General features: G+C 38.8%; 1 protein-coding gene across 1 annotated transcript in view; it reads left to right on the top strand.

Annotated features, from left to right (window-relative positions):
* The window catches only part of POLQ (DNA polymerase theta), a 101,701-nt gene extending 79,522 nt beyond the window's left edge, over positions 1-22,179 (top strand). Inside the window, exons 24-30 of the mRNA XM_036242509.1 lie at positions 424-545; positions 1,673-1,857; positions 6,527-6,638; positions 10,542-10,666; positions 18,288-18,441; positions 21,472-21,587; positions 22,029-22,179. Coding sequence (XP_036098402.1) covers positions 424-545; positions 1,673-1,857; positions 6,527-6,638; positions 10,542-10,666; positions 18,288-18,441; positions 21,472-21,587; positions 22,029-22,142 — 928 coding nt within the window. The 3' untranslated portion in view covers positions 22,143-22,179. The remainder of the gene's footprint in view (positions 1-423; positions 546-1,672; positions 1,858-6,526; positions 6,639-10,541; positions 10,667-18,287; positions 18,442-21,471; positions 21,588-22,028) is intronic.
* The last annotated feature ends 571 nt before the right edge of the window (positions 22,180-22,750 follow it).

The raw sequence follows: 22,750 nt of genomic DNA on the forward strand, positions 1-22,750 counted from the left end.
TTGATGGTGAAAGGCTGAAAACTCGGGTCACTAGTTAAACCAACCAGCATATGCTTATTTGAGTCAAATACTAAAGGGAGGAGTTCAGCAAAATCAGTAAGATCCTGTCCTGCCTTTCTCATATATGCACAAAGTAAAGGAAAAGCACAGATAATTTATATTAGATTTGTTGAATTGAGCTAAATGTCAGTGAATTATCTCAGAAGCAGTTTGTGGGAAAGGCTTTCACAGAAATATTTTACTTCCTATTTAATTGACTGTTTGCTGAAAAAATGTCTACAATCTTTGTTAAGCTTTAGAGTGAGTTTCAAGTAAGGTTTTTAAGTTTCTTAGATGGAAATATTAACTTTATTGAAAAAGCAGGCCTTTTTCTTAAATTTGAGACTGCTTCATGTCCAGCTGATGATGTTGTTTGCATAACAGAGGAGGAAATAAGAAGGGTTGTGGTCTGAACCCTGGGCACCAGACACAGATGGAAGAGAGAACGTCAGACAGAGGAATGCCGTTTTCGGTCAGCATGCGGCATGCCTTTGTGCCTTTCTCAGGTAGGGTGTTGATGGTGTTTGAGCTTTTCATTACTGTGGGACTATTTTTTTGTTATTGTGAATGAAGTGTTGAGCATTCTCTAATATGTTAAAGTTTTTTATTTTTTATTTTTATTTTTTATCCTCAACTGAGGACATTTTCCCATTTTTGTTCAGATAGAGTAGGAGGGAGAGAGAGGGAGAGAGAGAGAAAAAAAATCAACATGAAAGGGACACATCGAGTGGCTACCTTTCACAGGACCCCAACCAGGGCTGGGGATGAATTGCAACCAAGGTACATGCCCTTGGCTGGAATCGAACTCCCCCCTCGTTGGTCCACAGGCCCATGCTCTAACCACTGAGCAAAACCGGCCAGGGCTAACGTTTCTTTTATTATTATTTTCATGAACTGCTTGTTTATGGTTTGTCTTGATTTGTAGCAACTTTTTTATAATATGGCAGTGAGTTCTTTGTAATATCAGTCAAATATTTTTCCTACTTTTTCTTTGAACCTGATTATTATTTTTTATTATGGTTTTGCCATGCATATCTAATCCACTCAATTCTAATCCATAGATAAATTATCTGAATTCTCTTAAAAACTTTTCTTCACATATCAACCACTTGATTTTTTTTTAATTGAATGTCTTTTTAATCAAAGTAGAACACACATTTCTCTCTAGCTTACTTAAAATGTGCACATATTGGAAACAGTTCGTTCATTCATTCATTCATTCATTCAACAATCACTTAAGAGTCTACTATGTGCCAGAAACTGTGCAAAGTTTTTTGCAGAATGCAAAGGAAAATTAAATCGCCATCTATAAAGGTCAGTGCTATGCTGGTGAGGCAGAAAGAACCGTGTTAGATTGTGTCAGGTGCTGTGGGAACTCTGAGGGAAGCACTGCTGCAGTGGTTAAGGAGCAGAGGTCAGGGCGGCTTGACACACTATGTATAATTGGAAGCTAAACGAAAAAAGTGATGTAATTTACAGAACTGAAGTGCATCATATTAAGAGCAAGGTTTTAACCTTTGGATACATGATCTCATAGTTCCATGATAGAACTAAATTTCTGTCATCCCTCTCAATTATGTAGAACTTGGGTTTGCCTTTGTACCAGCTTTTCTAAAAGATTTTTCTACTTCAGGTGGTGTAATATTAGCTGCTGATTACTCTCAACTTGAACTGAGGGTCTTGGCTCAGTTAGCTCACGATAATCGTCTCATTCAAGTATTAAACACTGGCGCTGATGTTTTCAGGAGTATTGCAGCTGAATGGAAGATGATTGAGCCAGAGTCTGTTGGGGATGATCTGAGGCAGCAAGCAAAGCAGGTAATCTTAGCAAACATGCTTTACATTAATATGAACGTTAATAATTAAAAAACATTTGCAGTTGAGGACTGATTTCTTCTTTGGATCTTTCAAACCACATTTATCTGAGCCTGTCTCATGGTATTCATTATACTTTTCCTTCACAGAGTCAGTAGAAAGAATCAGACTTATTCTGAGGCAATTCAGCATCAGAATAGCTATTTGCATTAGTGGTAGATATTGTGGTGGTGGTAGTTGTTTCTGTGTGTGTGTATTTAAAAAAAATCTCTTTCACCCTGCTCAGTTGCTCAGTGGTTAGAGCATTGGCCCGCACACTAAAGAGTCACGGGTTTGATTCTGATCAAGGGCACATGCCTCTAGTTGTGGTTAAGTCCCCAGCCCTTGTCAGGATTCTGCAGGAGACAACCATGTGTCTCCTTCACATCGATGTCTCCTCCCACCCCCAATCCCTTCCCACCTCCCACTCTATCTAAAGATACATGGAAAAAATCCACAGGAGATGGCAGCTGGCAGGACCAGAGGGAGGGTGAGTGTGTGAGAGAGTGAGCGAGTGTGTGAGAAAGTGTGAGTGGACGTGAAGGTGGACAACCAAACCCGAGCAGTGCAGAGCCACGGAGCAGAAAGTTCCTGTGCCGTGGCCTGGAGTAGCCAGCTACCGCGGTAAGAGGCCCTTCAGGGCACTTCTCCTTGCACCTCGGGGAGGTCCCACCATTTTGGAAGATCCCGGTCTTCCCTAGGAGGAGGCAGTGGGAATGGCTAGGGCCCACAACCTGAGCCCACCAGCACACCTGGCACCATCAGACCAGTGGACAGTCTGTGTCAACACGGACCAGTGCACAGTAGTGGAGCTCCCAAGGTGCTGGTTGCAGAAGCCACAGACAGCCAGGAGCCCTCAACATCCCCCATAGTTGCAACCCAATCAGAGTCAAGATATACCCCCAGCAACAGAGGCTGGGGAGTAGACATCTATCCCCAGGCAACAGAAGCACAGACCAGCAGCTGAGACCCATCCCCCAAAATGACAGCAAAAGCTGAGCAGTAGTTTGAGCCCCACAGGGCAGCAGCACTCCCCAGCCTCCAGCGGTGGGACCTGGGGCTCCACAAAGGCCTGTGCAGTCCAGTAGCCCACAAGAGCAGTGGGAAGCCTGAGCCAGAGAGAGAATGGTGCGATCCAGCTACCTGCCTGCAGGAACTGCAGGGGACGGGGGCACCAGAGAGGCCTGTGCGACCCAGCAGGGACTGTGCAATACAGTTACATGTGGGACCTGCAGGATGCTGCAGCACCAGAGAGGCCTGTGCGACCCAGTGTGCGATCTAGTTACCCCCCGGGACCTGTGGGGTGCTGAAACACCAGAGAGGCCTGTGCAACCCAGCAGACACTGTGCGATCTTGTTACCCACGGGACCTGCAGGGTGCAGGGGCACCAGAGAGGCCTGTACGACCCAGCTGTGCACAAGATAGGCATAGAGGATGTGAAAATGGAGACGGAGTGAACAGAAGCTACACAGAGGATCTCCCAGGACCAAACGGGAATTACAACTAAAATAAAGACAAATCCTTGGAAAAATGCAACAGAAAAGCAGCAGGACAGGACCATATAACCAGGGACGTTGGTAGGATCTACGGAGGCACGAGAGGGTGGCGGGCTGGGAGCCCATGGACAGCAGCAGTCTTAGCTGTGAGTAGCGCCCTTGGGGAATAAACACCAAGCCCTCTCCACAGCGCAGAGAGCCTGGACAGAGCACTAAAATAGCCAGAGCCACTCACCTGGGGGCTATGGCAGAGGGAGGGCAGACTGGGTTAGAACTCTGTGGGGACACCTGCAATTTGGAGGGCACTCAGAGTTTTTGCTGAGTTGTGGCCACAAAGGATGGTGACCAGTGTGCTCCTTCCCAGAGCTGTGGGTAAAAGCAGCAGTCCCCCTCTTAAATATTCAGCCTTTCCCAGGTGAGGCAAAGAAATGCAAATTGAGGCTCATTAATAACCAGCATCTATCCCACACATTGGAAATCCTCTTATGCAGAACACTAGGGCTACATTCCAAGGCACTGAGTAACTGAGACTACTAGCCATCAGGAAAAAGCTAGAGGATAACTGAACTTTTCCTGGGCTTGCAAATCTACCCAGGAAAATAAGACTTTACAGTGGTGTTTAACATGGGCCCACCCAGGCTCATTCAAACCCACTAGAGAGAGACACAAACAGCAGAATACCAACACCTACAGGAAAAATTTGGCAGGCCCCAAAACCCACTGAGATAGCCAAAATGGTGAAACAAAGAAACATCCGAAATGAAAGAACAAGAGAACTCTATTGAAGATGAGATCAATGAAATGCTGCTAAGCAAATTATCAGAGGGAGAGTTCAGAGCCATGATCTTGAGGAAGCTCAACAGCATGGGTAATGACATCAGCACCATGAGTAAAGATATAGAAACATTGAAAACCAACCAAGTGGAAATGAAGAATGACATAGCAGAAATTAAGAACACATTGGAAGGACTAACCGGTTAGCAGAGTAGAGGAAGCTGAGGACCAGATCCGTGAATTAGAAGACAGAAACAATCCCATTTACCATCGCAGCACAAAAATTAAGATACGTAGGAATAAACTTAACCAAAGAAATAAAAGACCTATTCGTAGAAAACTACAGGTTATTGAAAAAAGAAATAGAGGAAGATATCAAAAAGTGGAAGCACATACCTTGTTCATGGATTGGAAGAATTAACATCATTAAAATGTCCATACTACCCAAAGCAATCTATAGATTCAATACAAATCCCCATCAAAATACCAACGACATACTTTACAGAACTAGAACAAATACTTAAAAGTTCATATGAACCAAAAAAGACCTCGAATAGGCACAGCAATCTTGAAAAAGAACAAAGTAGGAGGAATCACATTACCAGATTTCAGCTTATACTACAAAGTGACTGTAATCAAAACAGCCTGGTACTGGCACAAGAACAGGCATATAGACCAGTGGAACAGAACAGAGAACCCAGAATGGACCCAGGCAATATGCTCAATTAATATATGACAAAGGTGGCAAGAGCATACAGTGGAGTAAAGACAGCCTCTTTAATAAATGGTGTTGGGAAAATTGGACAGCTACATTTAAAAAAAAAAAAATGAAGCTAGACCATCAACTTATACCATACACAAAAATAAACTCAAAATGGATAAAAGACTTAAATGTGACCCGTGAATCCATAAAAATTCTAGAAGAAAATGTAGGCAACAAAATTTCAGACATCATACGGAGCAGAATTTTCACTGATACATTACCTAAGGCAACAGAAACCAAGGAGAAAATGAACACATGGAACTACATCAAACTCAAAAGCTTCTGCACAGCAAAAGAAACAACCATCAAAATGGAAAGGCAACCCACTGTATGGGGGAGCATAATTGCCAATGATATATCAGATAAGGGGTTAATTTTCAAAATATATAGAGTACTCATGCAACTCAACAAAAGGAAGACAAAGAACCCAATTAAAAAATCGGCAGAGGACCTAAATAGACACCTCTCCAAACAGGATAAGGGGTTAATTTTCAATATATACAGAATACTCACACAACTCAACCAAAGAACCCAATTAAAAAATAAACCTTCCCTTTTAAATCACTGGGATTAAAGCCAAGCAGAGAAAGACAAATACCACATGATCTCACTTATTTGTGGAATACAATGAACATAACAGTCTAAGGAACAGGGTAGACCTAGAGATGTGGAAGTAGGGTACAGACTGACAAGCCTCCGAAGAGGAGGTAGGGAGGGGGTGGGAAGAGATAAACCACAGACCTTATATGCATGTACGCATAACCAATGGACATGGACAACAAAGCTGGGAATGGGGTCGGGGGAGATAGGGAGGAGGGTGTCAATGGGGAAAAAAGGAGAAACATCTGTAATAAAAATAAATTAATAAAATTGTTAAAAATAAATAAATAAATCACTGGGATTAGCCCTGGCAGGTGTAGTTCAGTTGGTTGGAGCATAATCTTGTACATCAGAAGGTGGCTGGATCGATTCCTGGTCAGGGCACATACCCAGGTTGCAGGTTCTATCTCTCATTGGGGCGCATGCGGGATGCAATTTATTGATGTTTCTCTCACATTGATGTTTTGCTTTCTCTCCCTCCCCATCCTCCCCTCTCTCCCTTTCTCTCTCTAAAGTCAATATAAATAAATCACTAGGATTCTTTCTCAAAACATGCAGTGTTCATATTCATTTATATTCTATCCCACCCTCCCTTTCTTTCCCCATCCAAAAAAAAGTATTGCTAAAAGGCAGTAAAGATTTTCACCGGATATCAGCCTTATGGCTCTAACCCACCAAAAGTATATCTAATCATTTCTTTGACTCACTAAATTTCAATCTTCTTGTTTTGTTTTGTTAATCCTCACCTAAGGATACTTTTTCCATTGAATTTTAGAGAGTGGAAGGGAGGAAGGGTAGAGAGAGAGACATACAGAGAGAAACGTGCATGTGCCCCAATCAGGCTGGGGATCAAACCCCCGACCCTTCAGTGTGTAGGCCGATGCTCTGTCCGCTGAGCAACACAGGCCAGAGCCCAGATTTCAATTAGAATGAACTTTTTATATTTGAATTTTATGTAGTTATGACCTTTAATTTACTTACTATGATGACTTTCTTTCAGATTTGCTATGGAATCATTTACGGAATGGGAGCTAAATCTTTGGGAGAGCAGATGGGCATTAAAGAAAATGATGCTGCTTGCTACATTGACTCCTTCAAATCTAGATACACCGGTAAAGAAGCCTCGAGTGTTATCTCTAGATGCTATTTTTTTCAACTTTTTTTCCATATTACATTAAGTTTTAAAAATTTGTGTTACAAAATTTTCTACCAATTAGAAGTTTTCATCAGATATGTTAAATAACATTAACCTTATTATAATTATTTTTAAATATGTTTTTATTGATTTTTTTAGAGAGAGAGGAAGGGAGAAAGAGATAGAAACATCATTGTGAAGGAGAAACATCATTTGGCTGCCTCCTGCCTGCCCCCCATGGGGAATCGAGCCTGTAACTCCAGCATGTGCCATGGCCAGGAATCAAACTAGGACCTCTCAGTCCATGGGGTAATGCTAAATCCACTGAGCTACACTGGCTGGACTTATTATGATTCTATACTAAGATGTGCTTTTTTCCATAAAAATAGGCATTGAAATTGAATGGCAAAATGTAGTTGATGTATATGTTACTATATCATTGTGACTATGTCATAAAATTTTGGACTTGTCCTGTGCTTTAGGTTTAGATAGCTTTAATATGAGACAGTAAACCATTGAGTAAATCTACCAGAACCTGTGAGAGAACAATTGCTGTTATAGAGCAATTTGAGTATATTGTTTTAAGTTATCTTTTGTTTTAGCAGTTTACTGAGGTATAATTTACATAGCATAAAATTCACCCTTTTTTAGTTGGATAGTTCTATGAATTTTGACAAATGCACACAGTCATATAATCTATACCACAACCGAGATATGGCACCATCACCCCAGAAAGTTTGTTGATGCTTCTTTGTAATCAATTCTGTCCCCAGTTCCCAAAAAGAAAATTTTATTTACACATGACATGATCTTGTACATAAAAAATGATGAATTTTACAAAACTAACTACTGAAACAACTAAATTTAGCAAGCTCCTACCATACAAGGTCAGTTTATAAAAATAAAATTATATTTCTACTAGCAATAAACAGTTTATGAAGTAAAAATAAAATCATATATATTAATATCAAAATACATGAAATACTTAGGCTAAATTTAACAGAGTATTTCAAATTTTTATTGAAAACTCTAAGGCAATCCTGAGAGAAACTGAAGAATACTTAAATAAATGGGAGGTTTACAATATGAAATTATTAGAAGGCACACTATTGTTAAAATGACAATTCTCTGTCATCAAAAATTCAGTAAAATTCCAATAAATATTTCATTAGACTCTTGTGTAGAATTAGGCAAGATGACTCTAAATTTATATGGAAATTCAAAGGGACTGGAATAATTTTTTGGGAAAAATACAATGTTGAGGTGTTGAGTACTTGCACTCCATGGTTTCAAAACTTAAATAAAACTACAATAATTAAGGTAAGTATAAGGACTGACATAGAGAACAATGGGTCACAATAAAGGGTCCAGAAATAGACCAATACATATATGGCGAGGTGATTTTCCACTAAGTTGTCATGGTAATTCAATGGAGGAAAAATGGTCATGTCAACAGCTGGTGTTAAAACAACTAGATACCAGTATTTAAATACTAAAAAGTGAACTTCAACTTTTATCTCGCACTATATTCAAAAATTAACTTGATGTGGAGCATAGACTTAGAAGTAAAGACTAAAACTACAAATCCTCCAGAAGAAACAGGGGAGAAAGCTTTGTGACATTGAGGCAAAGATTTCTGAGGTGATAATAAAGGCAAGCCACAGACCCGAGAGAAAATATTTGTAGCTCCTATTATCTAACAAAGGACTTGCATCCATAATATCAGTGGTAGAGCATTTGATTGCATATCAAGGGGTCCCTGGTTCAAGTCCAGGTGCCTATAAAGAACTCTTACAACTCAATGCTAAGAAGGCAAACAATCCAGTAAAATTAAGGTCAAAGATTTGAAAAGACACGTCACAAAAGAAGATAGATGAATGACCATATCAAGTGTTATCAATGCTAGTCATCAGAGAAAAGAAAATTAAAACCACAAAGAGATACCTTTGCAAAAAGAAACAAAAAGGCTAAAGTTAAAAACATTGTATCTCTTTTATATTGCTGGTAGAGTTTTAAAATGGTACAACCACTTTGGAAAATAGTATGGCTCTTTCGTATAAAGTTAAACATAAACTAAAGCATTTAATCCTGCAATTCTACTCCTGGGTATTTGCCTAAAAAATGAAAATATATGCCCAAATAAAGACTTGATAGTAGTTTTATTCATAACATTCTAATTGGGAACAGTCCAAATGTCTATCAACAGGATTATGGATAAACAGATTTTGGTATCTCTGCAATGTAACACTACTTAGAAAAAGAAGGCAGACACAGAACATATAGTAGAATTCAATTTTTATGAATATTAATAACAAAAACTATGGTATAGTATCATAAAGCACATCAGTGAGTCAGTGAGGCTAATAGTGGGGATCTGACTGTAAAGGTGATAAAATATTCTGTATCTTGCAGTGGTTGTTATGGGAGTGTATACATTTGTTAAACTACGTCAAACTGTTCACCTGAAACAGGTGCCTTTTATTGTATGTAAATTATATCTCAGAATTGATTGGTTTTTAAAGTAGTTCTTGCAATCTCTTAATATTTGAAGGCATCCTGCAGAGTCAGGTAAGAGAATGTGTACAGCTTTCTTAAATCGTATCCTTTTGTTTGCTCTTCACTCAACAATACCAGTAATTCTTAAAGAGAAAAAGATGAGAGCCTGATTGATTTCATGCTAGTGGTCAAATATCACCAACAGCTTTACTTGGCAGGCAGGGTTCTCCCTTCTTCCTATCACCCACAGTCTCCTCAAATTCTTTCCTGTGCCAGCCACACAACAGAAATCCTTAAACAAGGAGTTTCAATTGGAAGACATTAGTCTTGATTACTTGGGATAAGCAGAGCTATGAGAAAGCAGAGACTGTATATATGAATACAATTAGATTAGCACAGTCTCTATACTTTTGTGTTTTAAAGTATATAAAGAATCTCTCTAGCTCAGAAATGGGAATGAGCAGTGAAAAGGTAGACCCACCTGGAGCAAAGAATTCATCCTGGATATCCATCAAACATAAGGATGGACCTAGATTGCACAGGATGCAGGCTGGTATAGGGAACATGAATGTGTTTGAATAGTACACTATACCTAGTCTTTTTGAAATTTAAGAAATGGGTTGTATATGTTCCAATGCAATATTATGACTCATGCATTAATTTTTGTTAAGTCCTATTTGGATTGCAGTTTAGATGGTAGCAAGGAGCTGATAGAATTTTTATTTTTATTTTTTTAAAAATCCTCACTTGATATTTTTTTCCATTTATCTTCAGATAGTGTGGGAGGGAAGGAAGGAGAGAGAGAGAGAGAGAGAGAGAGAGAGAGAGAGAGAGAGAGAGAGAGACATCAGTGTGAGAGCGACATATTGACTTGGTCACCTCCTGCACGACCCCGACCAGAGCTGGGGACCGGTACGTACCCTTGATCGGAATCGAACCTTTCATTTTTTGGTCTGTGGGCTGACACTCTAACTGCTGAACCAAACAGGCCAGGGCTGATAGAATGTTTTAAGACTGGCAATGATAAGATCAAACAATAAAAGAGGATTAAGATGATCAAAGAACAGAAACCTGTGAAAAGCAACATGGAATCCTCTTAAAATCCTGGTGTAAAACATCTGAGGTTTTACATCCTATTTGATTGTTGTACCAGAGTTTATTTTTTTATTTTTTTGTTGTTGGTTAAAATACAAAAAGTTAGATTATGTCATTTTTAAAGTTCCTTTTATTTCTAACTTTTTGAGTCTACAAAAAGTGAATGAAAGTTTATATGCAAATGATGTGATATTAATGAGGTTTTGTTTGGTGTGTTTCACTATATTGAAACTATTGAATGAAATTAAGAATAGATTGTAGTTGTACCTATTTCTTTTTTTCTTTGTAGGGATTAATCATTTTATGAAAGAGACAGTGAAGAATTGCAAAAGAGATGGGTTTGTTCAGACCATTTTGGGAAGGCGCAGATATTTACCAGGAATCAAAGACAACAACCCTTATCATAAAGCTCATGTAGGTTGAAATTTTCTGGATTTTTAACTTAAAATTTCAATGACATATACTTTTCAACAAAGACAAATGCTACTAATGTTCCTTAGAGGAATCACTAGCATATTAAATGGATCTTCTGTTTCATTAAGGACTTCTGAAGTGATGACACATTGGCACATGCCAGTCTTTTTCATTTTATTGTTGACAGTATTATAGATGTCCTCCATTCCCCCCTCCAGCCCCTGGACATCACCATACTATTGTCTGTGTCCATGGGATATGCCTATATGCATATAATTTCTTTGGTTAATCTCTTCCCGTCCCTCCCACTTCCCACCCCTCTGAGATCTGTGGTCTGTTCCATGCCTCTGAACCTGTTTTGTTCGTCAATTTATTTTGTTCATTAGATTCCACATATAAATGAGATCATGTGGTACTTCTCTTTCTCTGACTGGCTTATTTCACTTAGCATAATAATCTCCAGGTACCGCCACGCTATCTCAAAGGGTAAGAGATCCTTCTTTTTTACAGCTGTGTAGTATTCCATTATGTAAATATACCACAGTTTTTTTACCCACTTATCTACTGATGGGCATTTGGGCTGTTTCCATATCTTAGCTATTGTAAATAACGGTGCTATGAACATAGAGGTGCATATATTTTTTCTGATCGGTGTTTCAGGCTTCTTAGTATATATTCCATTTTTAATTTTCTGAGGAAACTCCATACTGTTTTCCATAGTGGCTGCACCAGCCTGTATCCCACCAGCAGTGTACGAGGGTTCCCTTTTCTTCACATCCTCACCAGCACTTGTTGTTTGTTAATTTATTGATGGTGGCCATTCTGGCAGGTGTGAGGTAATACCTCATTGTAATTTTAATTTGCATCTCTCTGATGATTATTGACATTGAACATTTTTTCATGTATCTATTGGCCATCTCTATGTCCTGTTTGGAGAAGTGTCTATTCAGGTCCTTTGCCCATTTTTCTTTTTTAAATTGATTTTATAGAGAGAGAGGGAGAGGGAGAGAGAAACATCAATGTGAGAGAGAAACATCAATCAGCTTCCTGCTATACACCTTCCACTGGGGATTGAGCTCGCAACCCAGGCATGTGCCCTGAGTGGGAATTGAACCTGAACCTCTCAGTCCATCGGACTGAAGCTCAATCCACTGAACCACACTAGCTGGGCCTTTGCCCAATTTTTAATTGGATTGTTTATCTTCCTTTTGTTGAGTTGTATGAGTTCTTTATATATTTTGAAAATTAGCCCCTTATCAGATGTATCATTGACAAATATGTTCTCCTGTAGAGTGGGTATCCCTTTCATTTTGGTGATGGTTTATTTTGCTGTGCAGAAGTCTTTTTAGGTTGATGTAGTCCCATTTGTTTATTTTTTTCCTGTGTTTCTCTTGCCCTAGGAGACGTATTGGTGAAGATTCTGCTATGTGAGATTCCGAGATTTTACTGCCTATGTTTTCTTCTAAGATTTTTATGGTTTTACGACTTACATTTAAGTCTTTTATACAATTTGAGTTTATTCTTGTGTATGGTGTAAGTTGGTGGTCTAGTTTCATTTATTTGCATGTACTTGTCCAATTTTTCCAACACCATTTATTGAAGAGACTGTCTTTACTTCATTTTATGCTCTTGCTTCCTTTGTCAAATATTAATTGACTGTAATGGCATGGGTCAATTCTTGGGTTCTCTGTTTTGTTCCATTGATCTAGATGTCTGTACTTGTGCCAGTACCAGGCTGTTTTGATTACAATACCCTTGTAGTATAGTTTGATATCCAGTATTGTGATTCCTCCAACCTTATTCTTCTTTCTCAGGATTGCTGTGGCTATTTGGGGTCTTTTTGGTTCCATATAAATTTTTGGAATATTTGTTTTAGATCTGTGAAATATGTCATTGGTATTTTAATAGAGATTGTGTTGAATCTATAGATTGCTTTGGGTAGTATGGACATTTTAATGATGTTAACTCTTCCAATTCATGAACACAGTATATGCTTCCGCTTATTTATATCTTCCTCTATTTCTCTTTTCAGTGTCCTATCGTTTTTCGAGTTCAGGTCTTCTACCTCCTTGGTTAAGTTTATTCACAGGTATATTATTATTTTTTGTTGTAATGGTAAATGAGATTTTTTTTTAGTTTGTCTTTCTGAGAGTTCATTATTGGTATATAAAAATGCCATTCATTTCTGGATGTTAATTTTGTATCCTGCTACTTTGCCGAATTCATTTATTAAATCTAGTAGTTTTTTGATGGAGTCTTTAGGGTTTTCTATGTACAGTATCATGTCATCTGTGAGTAATGACAGTTTTACTTCCTCCTTTCCAATTTGAATACCTTTTATTTCTTCTTTTCTGATTGCTGTGGCTAGGACTTCCAGTACTATGTTGAATAAGAGTGGTGAAAGCAGACATCCCTGTCTTGTTCCTGTTCTTAATGGAAACACTTTTAGTCTTTGCCCATTGAGTATGATGTTGGCTGTAGATTTGTCATATATGGATTTTGTTGTGATCCCTCTATTCCCACTTTGCTAAGAGTTTTTATCAAAAATGGATGCTGGATTTTGTCAAATGTTTTTTTTCTGCATCTATTGATATGATCATATGATTTTTATCCTTCATTTTGTTTATGTGATGTATCACATTTATTGATTTGTGAATATTGTACCAGCCTTGCATCTCTGGAAGGCACATGCCAGATTTTGGTAGACGAATGTAAATATTGGTTTACTTTATAATACTTCATTTAAAGATGTTCAGTAAGCCAATTATTTATTAGCTTTGATAATAAGTTATAAATAAACTTAATCATACACCTGCAAATTGTTCTTTGTTTCAGATACCATATGCTAATTTTTGTATCACATAAGGTTGCCAGTATCTTCAGAGATTAGCCAGTCATTAAATTGTGATGGGGGGGGGGGGTGTCATTCTATTTTGTTTATTTTAAAAGCTCTAGCTCATCAGAGGTTATTAGGATACCCAAAATATAGGAGAAGGCTATTTTTAACATCAATTTATAGATTTATTGATGGTATTTGATCAAATTATGAATAAAATCTCTTTCTGAAATCATTGGGATTTGTGAGAGCATTTTATGTATCTGAGTATTTAAACTTCTATTTTAATCCAGATCTTTCTATTTTAACTGGTTTCATTTTTCCCTTCCTCCATAGGTTTGCATGTCAGTGTCCACTACATATAGTATGTAATGAAAATACCCAGCCCCCAAACTGCTAAACTTCTGTCTGGAGCTAGAAGCCTTCAGAGCACTAATGCTCTTAGGGACCATGGAAGAATAGTTGGCTTTTTATTACTTCTTCACTATCTAGCCCCCTGTATATTCACATACAGATATCAGGTGTTTTTCAGGCTTTTACCATCTCTTAAGTGAACTAGGCACTGTAATCAGTGCACTAAAATAAATCTTAAAATGTATTAGAAGAGATAAAGTGAACTAAAACTATTAAAAAGTAACATACATGCCCTGGCCAGTTTGGCTCAGCGGTTAGAGCGTCGGCCTGCGGTCCGGAGAGACCCGGGTTCGGTTCCCGCTAAGGGCATGTACCTCGGTTGCAGTTTGTCCCCGGCCCTGGTTGGTCGTGCGGGTAGCAGCCACTCGATGTGTCCCTTCACGTCGATGTTTCTCTCTCTCTCTCCCTTCCTCTCTCTCCCTCCCACTCTATCTGTACAAAAAATGGAAAAATATCCTCGGGTGAGGACAAAAAAAAAAAAAGAAAAAAAAAAAAAAAGTAACATACATACTCAATTATTTAGGCGCCAGGAAGGAGGTAGTACTTGAACAGATTCTTAAAGAGGATTTAAAATTTAGATTATTGGACATGAGATAAAGACATGTGAATAAGAATTTGAGTGAGTATTGACCAGAAGCCAAACTGGTAGGAATGGAGAGTTTGATTTGTCACCTAAGGGTAGTTAATTTTCTACTTGTCAGATGGAGCCAGATAGTAGAGGGTAGTAGAAGGTTTTTAGTGGCAGGCTGAGAAATCTGGACTTGGATGTAACAGGAATTTTGTTTCTTGGCATTTACATGATGAAAAATGGAGGATAGAATTGTTAATGTAAATGAACGATATAATTTTTTAAAACTAATATTTTTGTACCCAAAGATATGAGAATAAGAATTCTTTTTCTTTTTAATGATACTATAGTTTTAAATTGATAGGATCTTTTTTTATTTTAATTTTTTAAAATTGAATTTATTGGAGTGACATTGGTTAATTAGATTTCAAGTGTACAATTCTATAATACATCATCTGTATATTGTATTGTTTGTTCACCACCCCAAGTCAAGTCTCCTTCCATCACCATTTATTCCCCCTTCTACTCCCCCCCACAGCCCCTCCCCTCCAGTAATCACCATACTGGTGTCTGTGTCTATGAGGTATTATTTTGTTATTTTTTTGCTTAATTTCTTCACCTCTTTCACTGGCTCCCAAACCCCTCCCCTCTGATTGCTGTCATTCTGTTCTCTGTATCTATGTGTCTGTTTCTATTTTGTTTGTTAGTTTATTTTGTTTATTAGATTCCACATACAAGTGAAATCATATGGTACTTATCTTTCTCTGACTGGCTTAATTTCACTTAATATAATACTCTCTAGGTCCATCCATGCTGTTACAAAGGTAAAATTTCTTTCTTCTTTTTTTAAAATATGTTTTTATTGATTTTTTAGAGAGGGAGATAGAAACATCGATTGGCTGCCTCCTGCACACCCCCCTCTGGGGATCGAGCCTGCAACCCAGGCATGTGCCCTGACCAGGAATTGAACCGGGACCTCAAACTCTCCATTCCTACCAGATTGGCTTCTGGCCAATCCATGGGGCAACGCTCAATCGACTGAGCCACACTGGCCAGGAAGATTTCCTTCTTTTTTTATGGCATAGCTTTTTTATACACTCATCTACTCTGGGCACTTGGGCTGCTTCCAAATCTTGGCTATGGTAAATAACACTGCAATGACCATAGGGTGCAGAGAGTAAGACTTCTGATGGCCAAACTTTAGGTGTCAAAATCTAACTGATTTGTTATGTTGTTGCTGAGAAAAAAATTCCAACTCTCTGAATTAGGAATAAAGTAAATATAGCCAGATATGTTTTTTTGTTTGGGATTTGGTTTGCTTTTACTTTCTGTTTAACAAACACAAAATCCTGTTGGGTTTTTTGTATTCTGATTGCCTTGAGTTCATAGATCAAGATGGAATCAACGGACATATTTATAAATTTGAGTTTTCTATCCATGAATATGATTTATTTGTACATTTATTTAGATCTTTAGGTCTTGTTAAATTCTCTCAATAATATTGTGTAGTTTTGGGGAACAGATCATATATGTGTCTTATTAGATTTACAGGTAGATATTTGAAAAGTTTTGATGCTGTTGTAAATGACATCTTTTAAAAATTCTTTTTCTTCCTTTTTTACATTTTTCTAACCCATGACTGCTTGCATATAGAAATAGAATTGTTTTTATTGCTATTCTTTTGTCTAGAAACCTTGCAAATATTACATATTAGTTCCAATAATTTATCTGTGGGTATTTTTAGATATTCCATCTGCGCAGTTATCATCTGCAAAAAAAAAAGTAATTTCAGCTTTTCCAGTTATCAGCCAGAGGGTTGGCGCTAATGACCTAGTCTCCCATTATCAGAATCCTATATATATATATATTTTTATCCTCACCCTAGGACATTTTTTCGATATTTTGTTCAGCTAGAGTGGGAGGGAAGGAGAGAGAGAGAAACATCGACGTGAAAGGGACACATCGAGTGGTTACCACCCACACGACCCAACCAGGGCCGGGACAAACTGCAACTGAGGTACGTGCCCTTAGCAGGAACCGAACCTGGTCTCTCCGGACCGCAGGCCGACGATCTAACCACTGAGCCAAACCAGCCAGGGCCAGAAACCTATATTTTTTATGTATATGAAAAGCCCTGGTCATGAAGGGACTTAGAGACACAAAGCTAAGACTGCCAAGTTTTCTTATTTTGGAAGAGAATCAGAGAAGCACGCTACCTTGAGAGTGAAGTAGATATTTTAGTCGTATTTTTGCTTGCTTATGTCAGTAAAAACAACCTCACAATTTTAGTGGTTTATATAATCAGCTTTATTTTTATTTCATTTATTTTAATTTTTATTTTTTGTTGTTGTTCAGATAGAGTGGGAGGGAGAGAGAGGAAGAAAGAGAGAGACATTGACGTGAAAGGGACACATCGAGTGGCTGCCACCCACACGACCCAACCAGGGCCAGAGACAAACTGCAACCGAGGTACATGCCCTTAGCGGGAAGTGAACCCGGGTCTCTCCGGACCGCAGGCTAACACTCTAACCGCTGAGCCAAACTGGCTAGGGCAGCAGCTTTATTTTTAATTCACGTTATAGTTTGGCCCTGGGTTGACTGTGGCTCTGCTCCACATTTTCTTCACTCAAATCCAGAACAAAGGAAGAGTCCCTATCTGGGATAGGCCTTCTTCTGTGACAAGGTTGGATAGTTTTTTTTTTTTTTTTTTAAATCTTCACTTGAGGACATTTTTCCATTTTTTGTTCAGATATAGCAGGAGGGAGGGAGGGAGGGAGAGAGAGAGAGAGAGAGAGAGAGAGAGAGAGAGAAACATCGATGCAAAAGGGACACATCGAGTGGCTGCCACCCGCACGACCAACCAGGGCCGGGGACAGACTGCAGCCAAGATACGTGCCCTTAGCGGGAACCGAACCCGGGTCTCTCTGGACCACAGGCTGACGCTCTACCTGTTGAGCCAAACCGGCCAGGGCAAGGTTGGATAGTTTTTAAAACATGTGCTGTATGTCCATTTTACTCTCAGTTTGCCAAAACAAGTCAAGGCTATCCTTTTAGAGTGAAAAACACTTCAAATTACATGGCAATGGGTGGGGCTGTGAAACTTCAGAGAAAGGCAGCCAGCAGTAGCGATAACACAACCACTGTGCGGAGTTTCAACTGGAGAGGAGTCAATAGAATGCTGAAATTCAGTCACTCTGTTTTTTTTTCCTTTTTGTTAATCCTTTCCCGAGGATTTTTTTTTCCCTATTGATTTTTAGAGATAGTGGAAGGGAGAGGGGAGCGAGGGGGAGAGAGAGAGAGAGAGAGAGAAACATTAACGTTGATGTGAGAGAGATACATCAATTGGTTGCCTCCTGCACCGCCTAACCGGAGCTGGGGATTTAACCTGAGATCCGGGTACATGCCCTTGACTGGGAATTGAACCTGCAACACTTTGGTGCATGAGCCGACACTAACAGCTATAACATTGATGATACAGGTTTTTAAAATAAAATAATTTTGAGCTGTTAAATATATTTTAAGTGCGATACACTCTTTGGTTCCTGACTGAGTGTTGAAAATTTCTAAACAGAAGCAATCTGACCTTCTATTTATCATGAGAATGATAGCCAAGAGTCTGGAACCCTGGATCATTCCAGTTGTTATTCTTATGATGCTGCTTAATAGTCGATATCCTAGCTCACATCTTGGTCCAGATGTCCAGTCTGGTTGCAGATGTAAGCACTGATCTATGGGTACTAAAAGCAGGTATGAAACCATGTTGTGTATCTAATGGAGCACCTGTTATTGGTTTTCTTTTATAGGCTGAGCGTCAGGCTATCAATACAACAGTCCAAGGTTCAGCGGCTGATATTGTCAAAATAGCCACAGTTAACATTCAGAAGCAATTAGAGACCTTCCACTCAATCTTCAAATCCCATGGTCATCGAGAGGTTATGCTCCAAGGTGACAGAACAGGTTTGTTCATAAATGAGACACTTGCTATAGCACGATGAGATTAATTGCATCAGGAATGAAAAGGGGACATATTTTATATATTATTTCTCAGCAGTTCTCCAACATTTTGGTCTCGATTTGTCTTTACACTCTTAGAATTATTAAGATTCCAAAGAACTTTTGTTTATGTGGGTAATATCTACTAATATTTACCATATTAGAAATTTAAAAAAATAGGGAATTTAAAAACGTTTATTAACATTTAAAAATAATAATAAACATGTTAACATAACTAATATTTTTATTAAAAGAACTACATTTTTTAGAACAAAAGAAATTTGGTGATGAGTGGCTTTATTTTACCATTTAGCTAATATCTTAAATGTCTAGCTTATGAAAAGACAGTTGGATTCTCTTACCTATTTTCGTATTCAGTTTGTTGCAATATTACCTGTCCTATAATTTCTGGAAAACCCTAAACATATAGTCTAGGGCAGTGGTTCTCAACCTTCCTAATGACACGACCGTTTAATACAGTTTCTCATGTTGTGGTGACCCCCAACCATAAAATTATTTTCATTGCTACTTCATAACTGTAATTTTGCTACTGTTATGTCTTAGGCGACCCCTGTGAAAGGGTCGTTCGACCCCCAAAGGGGTCGCAACCCACAGGTTGAGAACCGCTGGTCTAGGGTGATAAATATCCCAGTTTGTGGGAGACTGGTGGGTTTCTCAGGATGTGATACTTTCAGTGCTAAAACCAGCTGTACACCTTAATGACAAATGAGACTAAGAAAGGAAAATAACCTCTGCACATCGTTAAGAAAATATTTTGACTTTGCATATGCTTTGAAAGCGTCTCAGGGATCCGCTGTGATCCTCAGAGCACAACTTAAGAACATGTTGATATGACGTCATCTTCCTTGTTCTCTGAAGTCTGGGAACATATACTAAGTTGACCTCCTTATCACATACATTTCTCCGCCAGTGTTGTCATCTTTTCTTGCTCTCGTTCTCAAGATAGTTCCCATGAATTCTCTTTATTGCTTGGGTAGATTATAACTTGTTTTAACAAGTACATAGAACTTTCCCTTCCCTGTCTCATGTCCATACTTTTGCTTTAAATACTATTTCACTGTCAGTGAGATTGTTGAACCGTGACTGCAGCCATATTTTAAAATTTCCTGGGAAGAAGTTATCAAGATTTGGGGCATAAAGGGGAAGAATAAACTGCTTGAGATGAGGCAGAAAAGGTCTGATCAGCTCTTAAGGATGGAATTTACTATTTCTAGAAGAGTCATACAAATATAGAGAATAATACAGTTAGTTACATAAAAAGATTTACTTATATACACAAATACATAGATATAAAAACCTATTTGCCCATAAAAGTAGGTTTGTTAGTTTTATTGTCTTCAGTGCCCCCCAAAATATGTAAGGCTGATCATTCAACATTTGTGTAGGGGAGTGTGTGTGTGTGTATACATACATATATATATGTGTGTGTGTGTGTGTGGAGAGAGAGAGAGAGAGAGAACGAGAGAATATGTGTTCAAGCTTATTTGGGAAATAACACTGTACTGTGTGCTTTCAAGGGTTTAGAAATAAAAGTTATCAACCTGTGTTTAAATTTAAAATCCACTAAGGAAAGGAAGGGAAGATATGATACCTGACTTTGAAATATTAGTGTAACTCTCTACAGCAGTGATGCAGTGTCAAAGTGAGGATGTAGACAATAACAAGCTTTAGACTGAGTGGAAGGCAATGTAGATATGTCATTAAGGATGACTTCAAGGTGTCATGCTTATTGAAAGATAATAGTAGCTCAATGGGATCAAAGGGAGCTGGGACTGAGGAAGCAGACCGCCCAGGGGACAGGAGGATCCTGGCATTCTGGGTCAGGACTCAAGTACCCAAGGGACATGAAGAGGTGATCAGAAAGCAGAAAAGCTAGAGCATCTGGACAGCTAATGTTGTGTGATAAGAGGGGCCCGTGGGCCAGATCAGATGTCAGCCAAGCTGGCAAACAAATGCACAACCTTTGCAGCTCTGGTATGGAAGCAGCTTGCCATGGCCTCATCTGTGTTTGTTCTCTTCCCTCTGAGAGCCACCTCTGAGAAAACTTGGGCTGCAGGTAATGACAACTAAAGAATTCTGAGGGAAGCAACAGACATTGAGGGAGATGGTTTATTTGTCTGTCCTGAAGGATAAGTAATAAATGTGGATGGCAGAAAGAAAGGATTGCTATGAGATACGGGCAAACAAAGTTACTGAATACCTTTAGTAACTCTAAATGTATTAATGTTGAACCTTATTTTAGTGATCAGAGGGGCATAATCTGTACCACCAGGCCTAGCTAGTTAGGAAATAGTAACTAAATGTAGTATAGTGATTTATTACTATTTTATTACTATTTTCATGGGTTTTATAGATCATCTCCACAGAAAAATGTATAGGCATAGACTCTTACATATCACATCAAGGGATTCACACACTCTCTGAAGTCCACATTTGGACCTGAGGTTTAGAATTACTTGTCTAGAGTATGCGGTCCAATTGGGGAAGCACCACTTCTACCACAGTGATACTTCTGGCCATGAGAAGACACCAGTAAGTGTCCCTCTTATAAAACTCTGCCTAATGACAATGCCAGTTCACTTTGCTGGAGCGGGAGGCAGGCCCCATTCTATTCTGGTGCTTTTACTCAGAGAATTTAGTAGTAGGGACACCATGGAAAGACAAGATGTTGGCGTTTATGAGAAATAAGTTAGACAAGAATTTGGAGCAGATTTCTTCAAACTTCATTTACTGTTTTTTTTTTTGTTAGACTTCCTTTCTGGGAGGAAGTTGGTGGAGATTTAGTTTTCTGATAGGTAGACTAGGTAGCAGATAGCAAGTAGTCATTTTCCTGATAGTTCTAAATTTCATGTGTTTTAATCTCTTAATTAAAATTTCCCAGAGTTTCTCTGATCTCTAAAATATATATATATATATATATTCTCCTGTGACAGAGTGACATGCTTATCAGTTTGCTGCTTTTTCCTCGGGTAGGATTGTTACCAAAGAGAAAACTGCAAGGGATGTTCCGCCCAATCAGAGGAGGCTTCTTCATCCTTCAGCTCCATGATGAGCTCTTATATGAAGTGGCAGAAGAGGATGTCGTTCAGGTATTTTATAGTGTTTTCCATTTTCCATTCTATAGAAAGTTCAGACACTGTATAGGTCAGGCTAAGATGCATGAGGTTTCTGAAATCCTTCCCCAGCCCTAGGATGGCTACATAAATTTGGGTCCTTAAGGGTATAGAAAGGGCTAAGAATGCTCAGTGTCAGACTGTTGTTACAGAAATTCCTGGTGCAGGGATATTTTTGACGGGAAGGAGTGAGACGAGAATTTGGAATCTTGTCCTGAGGGTTTCAAAGCTCTGAGCATTCTAGCTGAATATGGCAGAGTTCCCATTGACCAGTGCAGCCTGAAATGCCTGGCTGTTTTCCAAAGTGATGTTTAAGCACCACGTGAAGAGCTCCAGTCTGGCTTATCACCTCAGTGGGTGGAGTGGGAAACATTCTTTGATTGGGCAGAGTTTGTTAACCTCTTTTTTCTACCTTAGGTTGCTCAGATCGTCAAGAATGAAATGGAAAATGCCATAAAACTTTCTGTGAAACTGAAAGTGAAAGTGAAAATAGGGGCCAGCTGGGGAGAGCTGAAGGACTTTGATGTGTAAACCATACAGTTGGGCAAGGCCTCCCAGGGAAGCCTTGTGTGGGTACAAGTACGTGGAAAGAATAGAGATTACCTTTTCACCTACTTCATGAAAACAGAAACCCCCAAGTCTTGATAGATTTAGGATAGTCATTTTATAGTGGGAGTTTCAAAATGTACATGAGAGTTCATTCTCTGTAGCAAAAAAAAATCTTTTTTGAGGTAAAATACCAAGTATAATGACTTAATTCACTCTCAAAGAGTATCTACAAAATTGCCTTTTATAGTTTACAGAGGCTCTAAACAGGCTCAGCACTCAGGCTTGAAATATGCACTTAACAGTTGGGGCTCTCACCTGTCTGGACTGAGCATGAGAACAATGGAACTGGGGATTCAGACAGTAGTGACATGGGACCCTAGGCAGATAAAGATTTGATTTCATTTACACCACCAGGGTTAGACCTTGTGTGTGATTTTTCTCCAATATCAATTTAAGAGTACTGAAGTCGTATTTTTAAATAGCATCAGCTAATAAATTACGAATTCTGTAAAGTAAGACTTGATATGGATATAGTCAAAGAATGGATTTTCATGAAATGCTATTTCTTCTTCCTTTCCTCTCCTTAATTC

Source organism: Molossus molossus, unplaced genomic scaffold, assembly GCF_014108415.1.
Source record: "Molossus molossus isolate mMolMol1 unplaced genomic scaffold, mMolMol1.p scaffold_m16_p_5, whole genome shotgun sequence".
Classification (NCBI taxonomy): Eukaryota; Metazoa; Chordata; class Mammalia; order Chiroptera; family Molossidae; genus Molossus; species Molossus molossus.